The sequence below is a fragment of the Manis pentadactyla genome, chromosome 14 (genome assembly GCF_030020395.1).
Source record: "Manis pentadactyla isolate mManPen7 chromosome 14, mManPen7.hap1, whole genome shotgun sequence".
NCBI lineage: Eukaryota > Metazoa > Chordata > Mammalia > Pholidota > Manidae > Manis > Manis pentadactyla.
The window spans coordinates 11,066,261-11,087,042 of record NC_080032.1 but is presented as its reverse complement, the minus strand read 5'-3'; the positions used below and the strand labels follow the sequence as shown (position 1 = coordinate 11,087,042).

General features: G+C 42.4%; 1 protein-coding gene across 1 annotated transcript in view; it reads left to right on the top strand.

Annotated features, from left to right (window-relative positions):
- MYO18B (myosin XVIIIB) overlaps positions 1 to 20,782 on the top strand; it is a 231,732-nt gene that overhangs the window by 129,090 nt on the left and 81,860 nt on the right. Inside the window, exons 32-33 of the mRNA XM_057492611.1 lie at positions 300 to 404; positions 8,960 to 9,112. Of these exons, the coding sequence (XP_057348594.1) occupies positions 300 to 404; positions 8,960 to 9,112 (258 nt within the window). The remainder of the gene's footprint in view (positions 1 to 299; positions 405 to 8,959; positions 9,113 to 20,782) is intronic.

Genomic DNA, 20,782 nt, shown 5'->3' with positions numbered 1-20,782 from the left:
GGCATAGGAAGGCATCATGTAGTAGAGAATGGGGAGGAGACGAGGTGAAGGCTGCACAGTGAATGGCAGGGGCTCCCCATAATCTGCCAGCTCATAGTTGTCCAGCTTCCAAGCTTTTAGGCTCCAGAGTCCTGGACACAGACAGCGTCCCCTCCCCCAAATCACTAGGACAGACTGTGGAACTGAGCAAGGGGCTGTGAGCTCCACATCCCTCCTTCCCCCGGGGATCCCTGCCTTGTGGGACTTGTCCTGACTGAGCTCATTTATCCTATGCATTCATCTGCCCTTTGTGCCCGCAGCTCCGCCAGCTGGAAATGCAGCTGGAACAAGCATGTGAGGAGAAGCAGATGGTCCTCCATGAGAAGCAGGATTTGGAAGGCTTGATCGGAACCCTCTGTGACCAGGTAAGGGGAGGCACCGGCAGATATTTGGAAGAACACATTTCCTGCCTCTGGGTCCTATTTGAGAGATGGAGGGGTCTGCAGGAAAGGCCTCCACCTGCTTCTCCCAAGTGCCCTCTTCTCCACCAATTTTGTCCCTTTCCACACACTCATTCTTCAAAGGAGACCTTCTGGGGGTGGGGGACCGTCCACACACAGCAGGGGTTTGGAAGAACCTGTGAGAATAATCAGCATGGGCCCAGCCAGCAGGGACATATGAGGTCACCTTGCTTTGAGCAGGTGTTGGGGTGAGAGCATAGACAGCCCTTGCTTGAATCCAGTGACTGTGAATGATCACCAGCCTCACAGCTGGCCTCATGAGAACTTTTGCTAGTGGTAGCCAGGCCCAGGTTGCTGCAAATGGAGCTTTCTTGAAACCCTAGCTGGGCCACTTCCATCTACATGGCTTTGGCTGAGCTCATTAACTGCCCTGAACTTCGGGAGAGCAGAGCCCGTGGGCTTGCAGCATCTCCGTACACCAGGCTTCTCGCCCACACCACTGTGGACACCTTGGCCACAGTGTTCTTGGTGGAGGGGACCGTCCTGGGCATTATAGGGTGTTGTGAGCTTTCCTGGCCTCCACCCACGAAATGCCATCAGCACAACCCTCTCCTCCCACTTGTGGCCAGAAATGTCCACAGACACTGCGAAATGTCTCTTAAGGACAAAATCCACCTCCCCCTTTACAGAGCCCGCAGAGCATAGAGCCAGCTCCTGGTTTCAGAGCTGGGGGAATCTCCCCTCCATCCCCCGAAGATTCCTTTCCCTGCTTCTGCCGCTCCACAAAGCCCCAGCATTGGATGGAAACACCTGTGGCTTCTATAATTTCTTTTAAAGTAGCATCGGAGTGTATTTTAATGTGTTTACTTAACATGCGTTCACTGTCTTTTCATTAGCAAACATCTTGTTATCAATCACCTTCTCCCAAAGTCTTTTCTTTTGTTCACAAAGGAATGTGGCCCCCCCTTCAAATGGCCATCCAGGGCAGGCAGGCCTTGGACAAATGGGTTCTCACTGTAAATATATGTTTTGTAATTGATAAAATCAGTGAATCCTGGGGCAGGACCGTGGCAGCCGTGAGCGTGAGAGTTGGGAGCGGAGGGAATCCACAGGAGAGCTGTACCATCTTCCTTCTCTTGGTTTTCTGGCTTGTCCGCCAAGCAAACCGGGGCCGCTGAGTGCAGAGCCATTGAGGACATTGTCCCTCAGTATAAGAGAACACAGCCCAGTATTTGAGTCTAGAATGATAATCAGAAATCATGGGAAGAAGGTTGCATGCAATTCTGTGTGGTCCACTTGGGAAAACAAAATATAGAAAGGTTTTTATAGATGCTGCAAACATTAAAAATGTTCCGTGCAAAGGAAAGGTGACTTTGATTGAATAAAATGCTGATTTTGTGTTAGTCCCCAAGTGGGAGCCTTAAATAAATGATCATATTTGATAATGTTTAATGACTTGATTAAAGGCACATGCCAAACACATGGAAAGGCAGAGCAGATACTGTAATGGATGCTTATGTGCCAAGCATCCAGGGGCCACATAAATTAACATTTTGCACATTTAAGATGTTTTTAAGGAAACAAAACATTTCCAGAACAGTTGGTGGCCCCTTGGCTTCCAGTGTCCTTCTCTTTCCTTCCTTCTCCCTCTTCTGTCTCCCAGAGGAGTCCACTGTCCTAAGGTCGGAGTGTGTAACTCCCCGGCCCGCGTATTGGAACTTAAACCACATACAGCACATATGACCTGCATTTTTATTTTGTTCCCCTTCGTACTGCTTTTGAGATGAGTCCACGATAATACCTACAGCTCTGATTCATTCAGTTTTAACCTCTGCACACTATTCTTTCTATTTTTAATTCCATTCTTCTGTTGAAGGATAATGTAGTTGTTTCCATTCTAAGACACAGAACTGCAGCGCATATTCCTGCATATGTCCCACCGGGCATGAGGGCAGCATGTCCAGAGGATGCTGCTAGAGGAAGACTGACTAACTCCTAGGAAAGTATCATTTTGGATTTACTAGGTGTTGCCCAAATTGCTCCCCCAAGTGAAGGATGGTGGCAGTGTACACCATCACCAGCGATTTTGAGGGATTTAAAAAATTTTGTTTTCTGCTTCTCCACACCCCACTGTCAGTCATTTAAAGGATGGTACCAGTCAGTGTTTGTCTCCCATTACTAGTGAAGTTGTGCATTTTTCATGTATGTTTTTCTCTTATGCGAGTTGTCTGTTTATAGTGTTCTGTCTCCTTTTTTCCTATTGATCATTCATGAACCTTACACAGATGCTAACTCACTTTCGGTTATGTATTTTGTAAGTTTCTTCTCCTCCACAGATTATCATTTCCCTTTGTATATAATGTCCTTCATGTAATAGAAAAAAGTGTTTTTTATTTTTTAAGTAGTCATATTAATCCGTCACTTTTTATAGTTTGTGCCTTTAATATCTTCAGATATCTTTCCTTAACTGAGGTCATAAAGATTTCCACCATATTTTCAAAAAGGTCGAAGGTTTTTGACAGTTTGAGGTCCTTAATCCACCTAGATTTTGTACTGAGTTAGGAACATATTTTTTTCCTGATGGAGATCACCTTTTGTTATATTTCATGAATAATATTTTCTACAACTTCCATGTACATTTAGGTGTGTTTATGGGCTACCCATGCTGTTTAATTGGTTTATTTGTCTATTTCTGCACCATATGGTCTGAATGGTTGTATTTGATAAATTGTAGGACAGCTTACATTGCTCAGCTCTAAAATTATCTGATCTCTTCTTAATCTTTTAATCTTCTTATTAAAATTCCATAGCAAAGCCTGAAGTGATTTTCAAATGCACTGGTTTGCAAGTTAGTTGGAAACAATCCACATATTGTTATATTGAACCACTGCATTCATAAGCATGACTTTCAGTAATATTTTATTATTTTTTTCCATATAAGTCTTGAACTTTTTCATTAGATGTATTTCTAGGAACCTTGTAGTTTCTATAGTTAAATTATCAATGGAATACTTTTCTGTATTCTATGTTTCAATTAGTTATTGTGGCACACAAGAATACTATTGATTATTATATTGATTGTGTATCCAGCAGAGTTGCTTATTTTTTTCTTATTTCATTGGGATACCCCTTTGGATTATCTATATAGACAGTGTTGCCATTTAACAATGAGACTAGCTTTGCCTCTTTCTTTCCAATTTTTAGACCTTTTGTTTTTTTTTGTTTTTTCTTACCTTATTTCATTGGCTTAGATTTAAAATCAATGGTAGAGAAGATAGTGTGCACTCTTTCCTTGTTTCTGACCTTTATAGGAATGCTTCTAAAGTTTCATCATTTACCTGACATTGCAGTGTCTATTTGATAAGTTAGTCTAATCAGGCTAAGTCAGTCTTCTATTTGAGGTTTTCTAATATTTTTTAAAAATAATATTTGGTTATTGCTTTTTCAGCAATTGTTAGTAGTCTTATGACTTGCCTCATTTATTTATTAGCATAGTATATTTTGGGTTTTACAACATACCCTGTTAGATTTCCCAGATAAATCTAACTATGTAAGACTATATACTAGTCATATATTTTTTAATGCACTGCTCTTTTTTTGAGTTGCTAACATTTATCCAGGATTTTTAAAACTAGGCTCATGAGTAAGATTGGTTTGTAGTTTTCTGTTCTTATATTGCCTTTGTCCAGTGTTTTACTAACCTCATAAAATGAGTTTGCACCTATGTCTGACAATTTTTATAAAATTTGGATTATGTACTTCTTGAAGGCTGAATACATCTTGCCTGTAAAGCTATTTGGGCCTGGTTTCTTTTTAAGGGGTAAGGTGAATATTGATTAGAGTCTTGAAATTTTGTAATCATAATTGAACACAAATCCAGATATTATTCATTTCCTGCTGAGTGAATTTTGATAGCAAATATTTTTCTAGACATTTATTATTTCATCTGATTTTTCAGAAAGGCTGGCATAAAAGTTTTTTTGTGGTATTTTCTTATGATCTAAAAATTCTACTATATCAGAGTTTAAAAATTCTATCACTTCCGTTTTCAACCATAGAAATGTGTACTTTTGGGATTTTTGTTATTGTTACTGATCAGTCTTGTTAGAGATTTGTCTATTAATCCTTTCAAAGAACCTGCTTTGCTTCTATCTTTTCTTGTTTTATTTATGAATGTCTCCCTTTATCTTTGTTTCTTGTTCCTTCTCCTTTCCTTTGGTTTACTCTTATTCTATTTTTTAGTTTTAGAGTTGAAAATGTTAGCTTTTCAATATTTTCAATATTTCTTATTCTATTTTAAATGTTTTTTAATGTACATTTCAGACTACTGCTCTCCTCAGCATGTGTCATTCTTACATGCCAAGCATTTTGTCATGTTCTTTTGTCATTTCCTCCTTTAATCTGTAATTATTTAGAAATTGAGTTTTATATTTATTAATATTTGGGATTATTTGGAGTATTTATCTTACTGTTGATTTTTAATTTTATGGCATTTTGGACAGATAGCATGGTAGAATTCATAACATTTTTTTTCTTTGAAATTATTGAGACTGTTATGTTGTCTTACTTCATGGTCTAGTTTAATACATTATCAACTGGAAAAGAATCTACCTATTGGAGGCTTATGGTTTCATACATAGCAAATAGGTCAAGCTTGTTAATTTTTTGATCTAAATATTATATTCAAATATAAAACCATAAACCTCATAGGAAACGTTAGAAATATGATCATATTTTAAAAGTCACTTCTCGTTACTTTGATTTTGCCTGTTTAATATGTTTCTGAGAGAGTTCTAATATATTCCCACTATGATTGTGGTTCTGCCATGTTTTGCTTATAATTCTTATAGTTTTCTCTTTCTCTATTTTAGGATTATATTTTTAGGTTCATCTAAGTTTATTATTGTTTTATTTCCTTGACAGAATATTCCTTTGATTATTATATGGTGTCTCTATTTTCTCTGTGGACAATTTTTGCCTTATTTCATTTTGCTTGGTTTCTTTTAATTAATTTGTCTGCAAGACCTTTTTTAGTCCCTTCATTTCCAAATGTGTATGCATGTATGTTTCCTTTAAATAGCTGGATACTTTTAAATTCAATATTTTAGTCTCTAAAACTAAAATGAAAACATAGGAGAATCTAATTCATTTACACTTATTACAATGACTGCTATATTTGACATTATTTCTGTTCTCTTTTTTTTGTGTTTAGTGTTTGTTAGTTTGTTTTCCCATTTATTTGCTTCTTCCTTTATCCCTTTCCTGCTTTTGGATAGATTGATAATGCTTTTTATAACCTTTTTTTGTTCCACTTTTTCTAAAGTTACAAACCATATTTGTATTCTTTCAGTAAATAAGTATTTTAATTTTCACAACAATGCCATGGGATAGGTATAATTAGTTCCTTCGTATATATGATAGAAGTGATACCCAAAAGGTAAAGCAAATTACCCAAGATCATATAGCTTGATAGTGGCATGAGTGGATTTGAAATCAGGTCTATAATATCTGTAAAGTGGCTTGATTATCTCTAACAGCATTTCCAGACCACATTTAAAAAATCCTCAGAGTTATTTGACAACTGACATTTAACAGCTGCCCCAAACAATCTGCCTTTATGATAAATAGTGAAAAAATTGAGGTTTGAGTATGGTTTCCCATAGCAGCACTAAACATCATTTAGATATATTGCTTAATTATTCACTAGTTTTATCCAGATTTGAATCTTTCTGCTGCAAAATGTGAACTTGTGGAATGACATTTGTTTCCCATTAACCTAATGGGGTCTTTTTTTTCTCTCTCTCCTGTCTTGTAGCAATCAATTATGAAGGGGAGGGAGGCTTGGTCTGAGATTTTGTTGTGAATTTTTTTTTCAGTGACCTCTGTGGAAAGGCGAGGTCATTCAGGGACATCCTGGCAGTGAAGATGGTAGAATCTGAGCCATCCTTACTGTGTGGTCAGTGCCCACATGAGGGAATGTTCTTGATGCCAACTTGCCCCACAGGAGAATTAAAGGCATTTTAGAATATCACAAGGACAGATGCAAAAATAAGAAAAATGCCAAGCACACTGCATAAATGCCTGGTAAAAAGCCTGGGCTTGAGTTAGTAAGTCAAGTTTCAGGTTCCACCAGGCCCTGTGGTGCAGCTGTTGGGGACATGCACTGGGATGCTTTACTGCCTGGGTTTAAATCCTTGCCTAGCCAAGCATGACCTTGCGCAGTCCACTTATGCTCTCCATATCAATGTTACAGCTATACTTCCATTTCCCAACCACAGTATATACTTCAGAGACTCACATAGCTCACAGACAAGAGCTGGCCGCGGTGACCCTCCACCCCCACCCCTTGCATACACAAGACTGTTTCTCGGCCTTTGCTCATGGCAGCCTTCTACCTGGAAGGCCCTCCCTGTACCGCAGCTAGCTAGCTAGTCCTCTGTACCTACGACGCTTCCCACTCTCATCCCAGCTTGAGCTGGGTGATGTTTCTACGTGCCCCCATAACACATTTTTTTTAAATTAAAAGGTAAAACTTACCTCTCTCATAGTTTATTTTACTAAAATTGCCTCTTTCCCGCCAGAAGAGCTGGGTTCGTGTCCTAATTCTGCCACTTACTAGTTGTGTGATCTTGGGAAAATTATTGCACCTCGGTAAAGGTTTAGTTTCATCATCTGTGAAATGGAATCATAATCCTATACATCCTGTAGATTCATCGTGAGGACTAAATGTGTTAATATCTGTAAAGTGTTTAGGAATGTGTCTGCCACTTAGAAAGCCCTCTCTCTAAAGGTAGGCTATTACTACTTTTATAAAGGCAATAACAGTAATGTCTATTTTTAAGAGGTTGTCACAGGAGTTAAATGCAATCATATGTGACAAAGGGCCTGGCACAATGCCCAGTCCGTGGTTCAGCTGGTGAGATTATGTATATATGTACCCACACACATACATAAATATTAGACCAGCATTTTAAACTTAACAAAGCAATACATCTGAGAACAAAGAGGCCATATTCAAAGCACCAACCTATTTTTCAAAGAATTCAAAATGCGTGGCAGAGAAATAGTAATGCAAAATCCAGAGGAGGAGCACATTTTAGGTCTTCAGACAGTACTCATAATCTTTCATATTTGTAAAACACTTGACATAGTACAAAGTGCTTTCTGATCCATTACCATGCCTGATCCTTGTCTTATCTCAACACAGAGGATAGGAGCTTCTTTTTTTTTTTTTTTTTTAACCTCTTTTATCAACAGCAAACTCAGGTTCAGAGAGTTGTCATGACTCAGCCACCTTTCCCACCACCAGCAAGTGGTGAGCTGGGCTTTAAAACCTGGGTCACCTCATTCTAAATCCCACGTTCTTTGTAGAATATTCTGGGGCATTCTGAGCATTGTAGGAATGGCTGTGCTATGTATAGAGGCACAGTATCCAGGTGTGTAGAAACTAGGTCCTGTGGTTGATGCACCTGGACCTCCATTTTCTCTAAAATTCCCATCCGATGGGTGGTGCCTCCTAGGCTGGTCTTCCCAAGAATGGTGTGGGTCTTTTTCTTTTTTTTTTTCACAGATACTAACCCAATGCATTTTAGTCAGAGCTGCTTCTAGGGAGACTGCAAGGTGTTAGTGTTTCATGTCAGACCCCTGTGTAATGCTGCACCTGCCTCAGTTTGTCTCAGCCTGTATTGTTGGCCACTGGGAATTGTCACCCTCTTGGTGCTGAGTCCAGGAGGTGGCTTCTTCAGGAGCCACCTGATCCCTGTCTGCTTGGAGAACAGAGCCTGCAGATACAGGAAGCAGGAGGAGGAATGTCCTCACCTCTGTGTAAGGTCCCTTTGCAGAAAATGACCTCATCAACCTGTCCTTAAACTGGCAACGGGAAGCAGCTCAAAGGATAGAAAAGCTTGATTTAGTCCTTCAAAAGCAGCACAGCTATTTTTAATACTGTTTACTGAAGTGTAACGTGCATGCAGAGAAACATACCTTATCCCACCTATCCAGCTCGATGAATTTTCGTAAACTCATGAAACCAGCACCCAGATTAATAATATTAAAACCCCCTGAAGCGCTCCTCCTGCCCTCACAGTCTTCACCCCTCCAAGGTCACTGCTGCCCCCTCTTCTATCAGCAGAGGGCCACTCCTGACATGCAGGCTCTTGTAGGTGAGGAGAGGCCATATTGATGACTTTGGTGCAAAAGAGAAGACAGAATGACTCGGGTTCTTATAGGCCATGGTAACAGCAAGGGTAACAGCTCAAACGCACTGTGCTTTTGCTCTGAGTCAGGCATTAGGCTAAGCACATATTTGATCTCTGCAGCATCCTTAGGCGGTTGATGCCATTCCCATTCTGCAGATCAGGAAACTGAGGCTTGGGGTCGGGGAGAAGGGTCTTATCCAGGGTCACACCCTGCAAGTGGCTGAGGCAGGATTCCATCTCAGGGAGCCTGGTTCTGGAGAACTTGGGCTCTGGCCGCTGTTTTGCCATTGTAGCTCACAAGAGCCTTCCCTCGGCTTGCAGATTGGCCACCGGGATTTTGACGTGGAGAAGCGTCTTCGGAGGGACCTCAGAAGGACCCATGCGCTACTGTCAGATGTGCAGCTCCTTCTGGGCACCATGGAAGACAGCAAGACGACAGTCAGCAAGGAGGAGCTGGAGAAAGTGCACAGCCAGGTGGGTGCAGGGGGACCAGGTGGGGTGGGTGCTGCAGGCGGTGGGAAGAGCTGTCCCTCCCAGGTGTGGGTGTGGCCACACCGCTGACCTCCTCTTTCCAAGACCTGCCTGGAGATGGGGACACTGGGGGTACGCTGGGTCACCTGGAGGTGGAAGATGACGGGGAGGGTTTATAAATGACCCCTATTCAGGGCTAGCAGAATGTATCTAGGGGGCTTGGGCAGGTCAGGGCTGAATGCAGAGAGAGAGAGAGTGTGTGTGTATGTGTGTAACACATAAAAGCGCCAATAATGCAAAACCCACCCCTAACAACAGCAGCAGGCAATAGCTGTTTAATGCTTGCTCAGATGCTGTCTGTGTCCATCCTCATATGATGCTGGTCTCTGGCTCTCACCTGCTGGAGCCCAGGCTTTGTAGAGCCTACACATTGCATAGTGTTCTCAGGAGTGCTGGGGGAGCTGAGAGTCATCACCTCCATGTCACAAGTGAGGTGAACTAGGTGGCAAAGAGGGGAAGTGACCCTCCCAAAGTCACACAGCTAGCAAACGGCAGAAGCAGGATTCGCAGTCAGGTCTTCACCATCTCTGGCTGACTCAGAGTTGGCCTGGAGGTGGGTGGGAGGTGTGGCAAGGCAGGAACTAAGGACCAGAGAGATGTGACAGGCTTGGGCTGCGCTGAGCAGAGACAATGTGGCCCAGGGCAGCGGGTGTTGAGAGGTGTGAGGTCGGATCCTGGGGGGCTGGAAGACTTGGGGAGAGAGGCCTCAGAGTCACATGATGTAACAGGGATACAGGATTTGCTTCCCGTCCCCATGGGGAGCTGGACACATGGGAGGCTCAGAGCCTGCCGGAGGTGGTGTATGCATGCATTTGGTGTCAACTTCTCAGCCGCACACCTCCCTCGGAGAAGCCATTTGTGCATATGTTAGGTGCAGGGGGCAGAGGGTGGAAGGCATTCCCTGCTGCCTTCACCCCCTCACCTTCTCGGATCATTGTCGCCCCTTCCTCTTCTTTATCGGGCCTTCTATCCTATGGCCGCAGTTACCACATGGCCAGGGGCTTCTTTATTGTCACAGAATACTGCCAGAACTCAGATGGGTAATCTGTACTTATTAAACTGAGTCCCAAATGAAACTTCCTGAGGACCGGACTCGGCTTCAAGTCTGATGGTGCCCATCCAGTCTACTGCACATAATACATACTGAATAAGTGCCTCCCTGTTAGGTGCAAATGACTTGTTTGACGAATGAGGAAACCAGGGAACAGAGAGGGTGAGGATTTGCCAAAGGTCACACAGCCTGTTAAAGGCAAAGCTGGACCTTGACCTCACATTCCCTCACTCCAAAACCAGTGCTCCTCTCTTCCTTCTGGAAAAGCTAGTGACAGTCAGCAGGTCCCCCAGAAGGCAGCAGGAGGCAGCAGAGTCCAGCTCCGGGTCTTAGAAACTTACTCAGAGCTGCCTCCCCTTGCCATCTCTGACGTCAATTTTCCATATGTGAAATGAAAGGTTTTAGGTAGAGATTATCAGCTAAAATAGAAAACTTTAAAAAATACTAAATTCTAGGCTTGGTGCATATTTCACCAGTGTCTCCATTAATATGCTTTTCCTGTCCCAGGATCCAAGCTCCACACTGCATTTGGGTGGCATGCCTGCCCAGGCCCCTACGGTCTGGGACAGCTTCCTGGTCTTACCTTATTTTCATGACCTTGACTGTTTTGAGGAGTACTGGCCAAGTATCCTGCGAAATATCCCCAATCTTGGTTTTTCTGATATTTTTCTCATGATTAGACCAGGTTTATGGGCTTTTGGCAAGAACATTGCAGAGCTTCAGTGCTGTTAAACCAGACGACACCTAGAGGTGCTTCCCTCTTACATCTCTATGATTCTTCGCGGTTTCCTTCATCAAGTCATGCTCTTCTAGGCCAGCCAGCTATCTCAGCTTGTCCCAGACTGTCCTGGTTTTAGGGCTGAGAGTCCCATGTCTCAGGCAAGCCCTCCCTGCCAGGCAGACCAGGACAGTTGGTCCTCTTCATACCCGTGTCAGAAAATTAGAATCATCTGTATTAGAATGGATCTCTTCACCCAATCCTCACGATAACCTCTGGGGGTGAGGAAGTGATATTGTGCCCATTTTACAGATGGAGAAATTATGTTCCAGGGTGGGAAGCAATGTGCCCAAGGGTGACAGAGCAGGTTCTACGTGCAGAATCTGGGGGTCCTTTTGCTTCACCCTGTGTCTTCCTGTCTGTCTGGCCAACCAGGTGGGTGGAGGCCCCTGAGCTTTGAGGACTTGCCTCAGGTAGGCAGAGATGTCCAAGGGCTCGGGCAGGGGTCAGGCATCTCGGGCTTGTGCAGCCCCCTTGACAAAGGGCCTGTCTCCCACCAGAATATTTCCCCTCCCCACAGGTGAATATTCTTGAAAAGGAACCATAGCGGTTTTGTTTCTTTCTTCTTTCTTTCTTTTTTTTTCAGTATTCATGAGAAATCTCCCTCTGCAGGGTTAAAATGTGTGTTCTTGGAAAAGAGTGGTATTTAATGAAGGCGCCTTGAGCTGAATCAAAGGGCTTCATTCTTTCTCAAAGTCCTTCTTCCTCATCTCCGCATCCGGCTCCTATCAAAGGGAATTCACAGCCTTGGCTTTCTGTTGCGTTGTCATGGAAATTGGTGTAAGGATGGGGTGCCATGGACCAGAGGTCAGGGTACAGTTGCTTTGGCTCCCAGCACATGTGTCTCGGATGTGGGAGTCAGAGCTAATCAAATGAAGCAGTGATGACACTGGGCATTGCTGCGTCTCCTTTCTGATGTGTGGCATTTGTCCTTTACCTGAAGGCTCCTGGGACAGAAGCAGGGAGAGCCAACAGGATGGGGAGCAGTGGGGGTGGGGAGCCCACCTTACTGCTGGCTGGGGGCGGTGCTGGGCAACTCCAGTCACTCACTGTCCATGTGGCACCTACTATGTGTCATGTGAGACGCAACAGCTTGGTGTGTGATGGTTAATAAGACAGGTTCCTCCTACATCTGATGGAAAAAAAGACAAGCAAACAATGACACAGATCAATAGAAACATCCCACACCTTAATTTGGGTAATAAAGGAAATAAGCAAGAAAAAGGCTCTGGAATAAGAAATTGGGAGGGGTCCCTGGCAGGAGGAGAAGCAGGTGGGGATCGGAACGTGCGACCTGGAAGGCTTTGGTTTTATTCCAAAGGTGGTGAGAGCCATGGGGCGATTTGGAGCTGAGTGAGAACATAATCTGATTCACGCTTTAGAGGATCACTTTTCTGTGCGGAGAAGGATGGAAGGGATGAATGGATGCCATTTGGAGGCTGGAGTTCCCTTCTAGGCCATAAGAAAGGTCCACCTGGGTTAAGTGCTGGCAGAGATGGTGAGAAGGGACAGACTTGGGGTTGGTTTGAAGTTGGCGGGACTTGTAGATGGTGTGGGTAGCAGCAATAAGTTCATTATTTAGATAATCCTCCCCATAACCCTAGGAGATGGATATTTCTATTTTGACCCACTTTACTAAAAAGGATTTGAGTGATTTACTACCCATGGGCATACAGTGATGTCTGTCTGAAAGCTCTGAGTGCCAACAGGTCTGTCCCCATCTAACTTGGCTTGTGTGGTTTGGGTCCTGTTAACATTTGTCAAGCACCTACTATGTACCAGGCTTTTTCCTGGGGTCACCAGACTTGGCCGCACATCAGACAGTTTAAGCATTGATTAAAAATCACAGTTTTCTAGATCTTACCTGAGATGTTCTTTTTTTTTCCAGCAAGTCTGGGTTGGGACTTGGGGTCTCCATTTTTTTTATTAAGGTATTTATGAAGGTTTCACATGATAACCATTGTGGACACTACATTTACCCATATTATGAAGTGCCCCCCCCCCATTGAAGTCACTCCATCAGTGTAGTAAGATGCCACAGTCACTACTTGTCTTCTCTGTGCTATACTGTCTTCCCCATGATCCTCCCCACACCATGTGTGCTAATCATAATACCCCTCAATCCCCTTCTCCCTCCCCGCCCACCCGCCTTCCTCCACCCCTCCCCTTTGGTAACTGCTGGTCCCTTCTTGGAGTCTGTGAGTCTGCTGCTGTTTTGCTTCTTCAGTTTTGCTTCGTTGTTATACTCCACAAATGAGGGAAATCATTTGGTTCTTGTCTTTCTCCACCTGACTTATTTCACTGAGCATAATACCCTCTAGCTCCATCCATGTTGTTGCAAATGGTAGGATTTGTTTTCTTCTTATGGCTGAATAATATTCCATTGTGTATATGTACCACCTCTTCTTTATCCATTCATCTACTGATGGACACTTAGGTTGCTTCCATGTCTTGGCTATTGTAAATAGTGCTGCTATAAACATAGGGGTGCATAAGTCTTTTAGAATCTGTGATTTTGTTTTCTTTGGGTAAATTTCTAGGAGTGGAATTCCTGGGTCAAATGGTATTTCTATTTTTAGTTTTTTTGAGGAACCTACATATTGCTTTCCACAGTGGTTGAACTAGCTTACATTCCCACCAGCAGTGTAGGAGGGTTCCCCTTTCTCTGCATCCTCGCCAGCATTTGTTGTTCCTAGTCTTTTCAATTTTGGCCATCCTAACTGGTGTGAGGTGATATCTCATTGTGGTTTTAATTTGCATTTCCCTGATAATTAGCGATGTGGAGCATCTTTTCATGTGCCTGTTGGCCATATGAATTTCTTATTAGGGGAATTGTCTGTTCATATCCTCTGCCCATTTTTTAAAAGGGTTATTTGCTTTTTGGGTGTTGAGGCATGTGAATTCTTTATATATTTTGGATGTTAACCTCTTGTCGGATATGTCATTTACATATATATTCTCCCATACCATCCATGCCTTTTTGTTCTACTGATGGTGTCCTTTGCTGTAACAGAAGCTTTTTAGTTTGATGTAGTCCCGTTTGTTCATTTTTGCTTTTGTTTCCCTTGCCCGAGGAGATGCATTCAGGAAAAAGTTGCTCATGTTTATATTCAAGAGATTTTTGCCTATGCTTTCTTCTAAGAGTTTTATGGTTTCATGACTTACATTCAGGTCTTTGACCCATTTCGAGTTTACTTTTGTATACAGAGTTAGACAGTAATCCAGTTTCATTCTCTTACATGTAGCTGTCCAGTTTTGCCAACACCAGCTGTTGAAAAGGCTGTCATTTCCCCATTATATATCCATGGCTCCTTTATCTTATATTAGTTGAGCATATATGCTTGGGTTTATATCTGGGCTATCTATTCTGTTCCATTGATTTATGGGTCTGTTCTTGTGCTAGTACCAAATTGTCTTGATTACTGTGGCTTTGTAGTAGAGCTTGAACTTGGGGAGTGTAATCTCCCCTGCTTTATTCTACCTTCTCAGGATTGCTTTGGCTATTCGGGGTCTTTGTGGTTCCATATGAATTTTCTCTAGTTCATTAAGGAATGCTGTTGGTATTTTGATAGGGATTGCATTGAATCTATAAATTGCTTTAGGCAGGATGGCCATTTTGACAATTCTTCCTATCTGTGAGCATGGGATGTATTTCCGTTTATTGCTATCTTCTTTAATTTCTCTCATGAATGTCTTTAGTTTTCAGGGTATAGGTCTTTCACTTCCTTGGTTAGATTTAGTCCTAGGTATTTTATTCTTTTTGATGCAATTGTGAATGGAATTGTTTTCCTGATTTCTCTTTCTGCTAGTTCATCATTAGTATATAGGAATGCAACAGATTTCTGTGTATGAATTTTGTATCCTGCAACTTTGCTGAATTCAGTTATTAGTTCTAGTACTTTTGGGGTGGATTCTTCAAGGTTTTTTTATGTACAATATCATGTCATCTACAAATAGTGACAGTTTAACTTTTTCATTACCAGTCTGGATGCCTTTTATTTCTTTGTGTTGTCTGATTACCATGGCTAGGACCTCCAGAAATATGTTGAATAAAAATGGGGAGAGTGGGCATCCTTGTCTTGTTCCCAATCTTAAAGGAAAAGCTTTCAGCTTCTCACTGTTAAGTATGATGTTGACTGTGGGTTTGTCATATATGGCCTTTGTTATGTTGAGGTACTTGCCCTCTATACCCATCTTGTTGAGAGTTTTTATCATAAATGGAATTTGAATTTTGTCATATATATAAATGGATGTTGAACTTTTTCAGCATCTATGGAGATGATCCTGTGGTTTTTGTCCTTCTTTTTGTTGATGTGATGGATGATGTTGATGGATTTTCGAATGTTGTACCATTCTTGCATCCCTGGAATAAATCCTACTTGATCATGATGAATGATCTTTTTGATGTATTTTTGAATTCAGTTTGCTAATATTTTGTTGAGTATTTTTGCATCTATGTTCATCAGGGATATTGGTATGTAATTTTCTTTTTTTGTGGTGTCTTTTTCTGGTATTGGTATTAGAGTGATGTTGGCCTCATAGAATGAGTTTGGAAGTATTCCCTCCTACTTTCTGGAAAACTTTAAGGAGGATGGGTATTAGGTCTTCACTCAAAGTTTGATAAAATTCAGTGGTGAAGCCATCTGGTGCAGGAGTTTTGTTCTTAGGTAGTTTTTTGATTACCAATTCAATTTCCTTGCTGGTAATGGTCTGTTCAGATTTTCTGTTTCTTCCTGCGTCAGTCTTAGAAGATTGTATTTTTCTAGAAAGTTGTCAGTTATTTTTAGGTTATCCAATTTGTTAGTATATAATTTTTCATAGTATTCTCTCTTAATTTTTTGTATTTCTGTGGCGTCTGTAGTGGTTTTTCCTTTCGCATTTCTGATTCTGTTTATGTGTGTAGACTCTCTTTTTTTCTTGATAAGTCTGGTTAGGGGGTTATCTGTTTTGTTTATTTTCTCAAAGAACCAGTTTTTTGTTTCATTAATTCTTTCTATTATTTTATGCTTCTCAATTTTATTTATTTCTGCTCTGATCTTTATTATGTCCCTCCTTCTACTGACTTTGGGTCTCATTTATTCTTTTTTTTGTGGTTTCATTAATTGTGAGTTTAGACTGTTCATATGGGATTGTTCTTCTTTCCTGAGGTAGCCCTGTATTGCAATATACTTCCCTCTTAGTATGGCCTTTGCTGTGTCCCACAGATTTTGCAGTGTTGAATTATTATTGTCATTTGTCTCCATATATTGCTTGATCTCTGTTTTTATTTGGTTATTGACCCATTGATTATTTAGGAGCATGTTGTTAAGCCTCCATGTGTTTGTGGGCTTTTTGTTTTCTTTGCATAATTTATTTCTAGTTTCATACCTTTGTGTTCTGAGAAGCTGGTTGGTACATTTCAATCCTTTTGAATTTACTGAGGCTCTTTTTGTGTTCTAGTATATGATCTATTCTTGAAAATGTTCCATGTGCATTTGAGAAGAATGTGTATCCTGCTTCTTTTGGGTAGAGTCTTCTGTAGGTGTCTGTTAGGTCCATGTGTTCTAATATGCTGTTCAGGGACTCTGTCTCCTTACTTATTTTCTGTCTGGTTGATCTGTCCTTTGGAGTGAGTGGAGTGTTGAAGTCTCCTAAAATGAATGCATTGCATTCTATTTCCCCCTTCAATTATGTTAGTATTTGTTTCCTATATGTAGGTGCTCCTGTGTTGGGTACATAGATGTCTTGTTGAATTGACCTCTTTATCATTATGTAATGTCCTTCTTTGTCTGTTGTTACTTTCTTTGTTTTGAAGTCTATTTTGTCTGATACAAGTACTGCAACTCCTGCTTTTTCTCCCTATTAGTTGCATGAAATATCTTTTTCCATCCCTTCACTTTTAGTCTGTGTATGTCTTTGGGTTTGAAGGGAGTCTCTTGTAGGCAGCATATGGATGGCTCTTTTTTTTTTTACCCTTCAGTGACTCTGTGTCTTTTGATTGGTGCATTCAGACCATTTGCATTTACAGTGATTGTTGATAGGTATGTACTTATTGCTGTTGCAGGCTTTAGATTTGTGGTTACCAAAGGTTCAAGGGTAACTTCCTGACTATCTAACAGTCTAATTTACCTCACTTAGTAAACTATTACAAGCACAATCTAAAGGTCCTTTTGTTTTTTTCCTCCTTTTTCTTCCTCCTCCATTCTTTATGTATTAGGTATCATATTCTGTACTCTTTGTCTATTCCTTGACTGACTTTGGGGTGGTTGATTTGATTTTGCATCTGCTTGGTAATTAGTTGGTCTACTTTCTTTACTATGGTTTTATTTCTTCTGGTGATAGCTATTTAGCTTTAGGAACACTTTCATCTATAGCAGTCCCTCTAAGATATGCTGTAGAGATGGTTTATGGGAGGTAAAATCTCTCAGCTTTTGCTTATCTGGAAATTGTTTAATCCCTCCTTCAAATTTACAGTGATAATCTTGCCGGGTAGAGTGTTCTTGGTTTGAGGCCCTTCTGCTTCATTGCATTAAATATATCATGCCACTCCATTCTGGCCTCTAAGGTTTGTTGAAAAGTCTGACAGCCTTATGGATTTTCCTTTGTATGTGATCCTCCACACCCCCACCTCCAGCTGCTTTTAACACTCTGTCTTCATCCTTGATCTTTGTCATTTTAAGTATTTTATGTCTTGGTGTTGTCTTCCTTGGATCCCTTGTGTTGGGAGATCTGTGCACCTCCATGGCCTGAGAGACTATCTCCTTCCACAGATTGGGGAAGTTTTCAGCAATTACCTTCTCAAAGACACTTTCTATCCTTTTTTCTCTCTTCTTCTTCTGGTACTCCTATAATGCAAATATTGTTCCATTTGGATTTGTCATACAGTTCTCTCAATATTCTTTAATTCCTAGACATTTTTTTTCTCTTTGTGCCTCAGCTTCTTTATATTCCTGTTCTCTGATTTCTATTTTATTTCCTATCTCCTCTACTTCATCTAATCTGCTTCTAAATCCCTCCATTTTATGTTTCATTTCAGATACTGTACTCTTGAACCTTTGTATCTCATTCCTGAATTCCTTCCTGAGTTCTTGAATATTTTTCTGTAGCTCCATGGGCATGTTTATGATTCTTATTTTGAAATATCTTTCTGGAAGATTGATGAGTTCATTTTCACTTGGCCCTCTTTCTGGTGTTTGTGGTATTTTGGTTTGAACCAGGTTCCTTTGATGCTTCATGTTTGTAGGTTGTACCCTCTAGTGCTTAGAAGCTCTACTCTCCGGAGCTGCTCAGCCCCTGGAGTGATGGCAGAGGTCGCAGGGGAGCATTGACTATGCAGGGAAAAGTCTCTATGCTTTCACTTATAGCTGCTGTAGGCGTGGCTGCCCTCTGACTGGCCTGGCATAATGGCAGGGGCAGCCAGTTTATGAGCCGGTGCCGCTGGGAGGAAGGCTGCAGCGGGGGCGCCTCTGAAATGCATAGCCAGCCTGGGGGATGGAGTGCCTGAAGCTCCTGAAAGTTCCCAACCTGCTGGGCAGAGTGTGCCTGGACAATTTTGTCCACCTATCCTTTCTCCTGAGCAACAAGCTCTGTGCAGTCCTTGCCCCTTTAGCAGGCCTCTCACTGTTAGGGAGTCTCCCAGACTGCCTGCCTTTCTTTTGTCCCAGAGGGGCTAGATGTGGATGCCTGTTTTCCACAAGTGGCTGGTATCTCACTCTCTCTAAGTATTCTGCCTGTCTTAGCTTTCCAACCCCACTAATCTCCAGAGCACCATGTAACGTACATTCATGCTCCCAGAGCACATCTCCGGGTCTGGATGCTCGGCAGTCCTAGGCCTCCACCCCTTCCCGGCTCTGTTTCTCTTCCTCCCTCCAGTGAGCTGGGGTAGTGGAAGGGCTTGAGTCTCTCCAGATCATGGCTTTGATATTTTGCCCTTTTCCTTGAGGTCTGCTGGTTTCCCCAGGTGTAGACAGTCTGCCGCAGCCTTCTTACCTGTTGCTCTTTCAGGATTTGATGCATTTGCTATATTTTCATATTATATGTGGTTTGGGGAGGAGGTTTCTGTCTCACCTCTCACGCTGCCATCTTTGGGGTCTCCATTTTTTAAGTCACATCAGGGGACTCTGATGCTGGTCTTAGGAGAATAAGTGGCCTCATTTATCAGTGATCCAAAGCACCCTTTCAAGTTTGGTGGTACCATGTCCATTTTTGCAGATGAGAAAACTCATGTCAAAGTTATATTAGCATGAAGATCTTAATTCAGCCAGTTCTAAAATTAATTACATTTTGAGTCAAGAGAACTCGATGGGGCACTTGCTAATTGTGTGACTTGACATGCGACATGACCTTTCTGAGCCCTTTTCCTAAAGCGGAGTGTCATCATCACTTGATGTCCCAGGTGCTTGTCGGGGTGCTGATGAGGTCAAGCCAGCGAGGGCTTCAGAAACCTGAATGCACTTTGCAGCCTTTACAGCCCGCTGACTGCGGTGCCAGCTTGCCTGGAGAAAAGTTTGCTCCATCCAGGAGCGGCTGAGCAGAGACTTGTGTGTATTCAGCAAATACTGATTTGGTCCCCACTCTGTGATGGATTCAAGGCCAGCCTGCAGGATAAATAAATTTGGGACAAGCTCCCTTCCCCCAAGGGTCTCCCAGGCCAGGCTGGAGGCAGTCCTCAGAGCAGACTGTTGCCAAGCAGGGTGATGAGCTATTTTTGGGGGGGTGGATATCAGGGTTTAGTGGAAGAGGATGCCCTTAATTTAGCCATGGGAGAAGATCTGGGGCTTCAAATGTCTCTTTAAAGATGGAAATAAATTGCTGGTTAGTAAGAAATGCATGGACATTCTAGGAAAAAGCCACAGAGCAGACCAGGGCAGAGGCCTGTGGAAACAGGATGCGTATTCCTCTTGGCACGGTGGTGCTGGAGTGTAAAGTGCCCGGAGGTAGAGCAGAGAGGACTATGTCGGTTACAGGCTGGAGCCAGCTCTGGAGCGGTTTCATGAACCAGACTTTGGCATAAAGTCTGGGCTTTATGCCAAAGGTGATAGGGAGCCATAGAGAGTCACTGAGCAGAGAAGGGCATGGTCAAAGTGCTTCTAAGAAATGGCAGGATTCCAGGCTCCAGTGGAAGCTCTGGTGTGCAGCTTGCCAGACTCAACCAGCAGCACGGGAGAGGTCCTGTAGACAGGTGTCTTCCTGAGTTCTCAGGTTCTGTTCATATAGACAGGTGTCCCCTCTGCCCACTGCCCCCCTGTCTAGAACCCCAAGATAATTATTTGGCTCTTTCCACCCAGTTTCCCTCCATTGGGAGCCTTGGATGTATCTCAGGTAAGACCTGAGGTTTAAGACCTTTATGACAAAACATGCAAAACTCCCAGAGGGCAGGCAGAACCTACTGGGTTCAAATCCTGCCTCAGCTACCTAACTAGCTGTATAATTTGGGGCAAATCCTTCTGCCTTTCAGGGCCTCCTTTTTCTCACCTAAAAAAGGAACATGGTATTCCCAGCCATTGGGCTGATAGAAAGAACACTGGACTATGGATTTGAAAGCATCCTCTGAATTGAAAACTATTAAGACTATGATTTTAAAATACCAGGCTCCCCACTGGCTGTCCTTTCCTGCCCACTGGTGTCAGCTGTTGGAAGACTTTGGTTTCTGGGCACCTGGTTTTACAAGACCTTGTGGAACAAGCCAGTATGTGAGGTTGCTCTGGTGACACCTGTTCTGTAGGAGTCAATCGCTAATTAATTCCCATGGAATGTTTCCACCGGAAACAAACTCACTTGGAGACAGAAGCAATTCCAACCACCA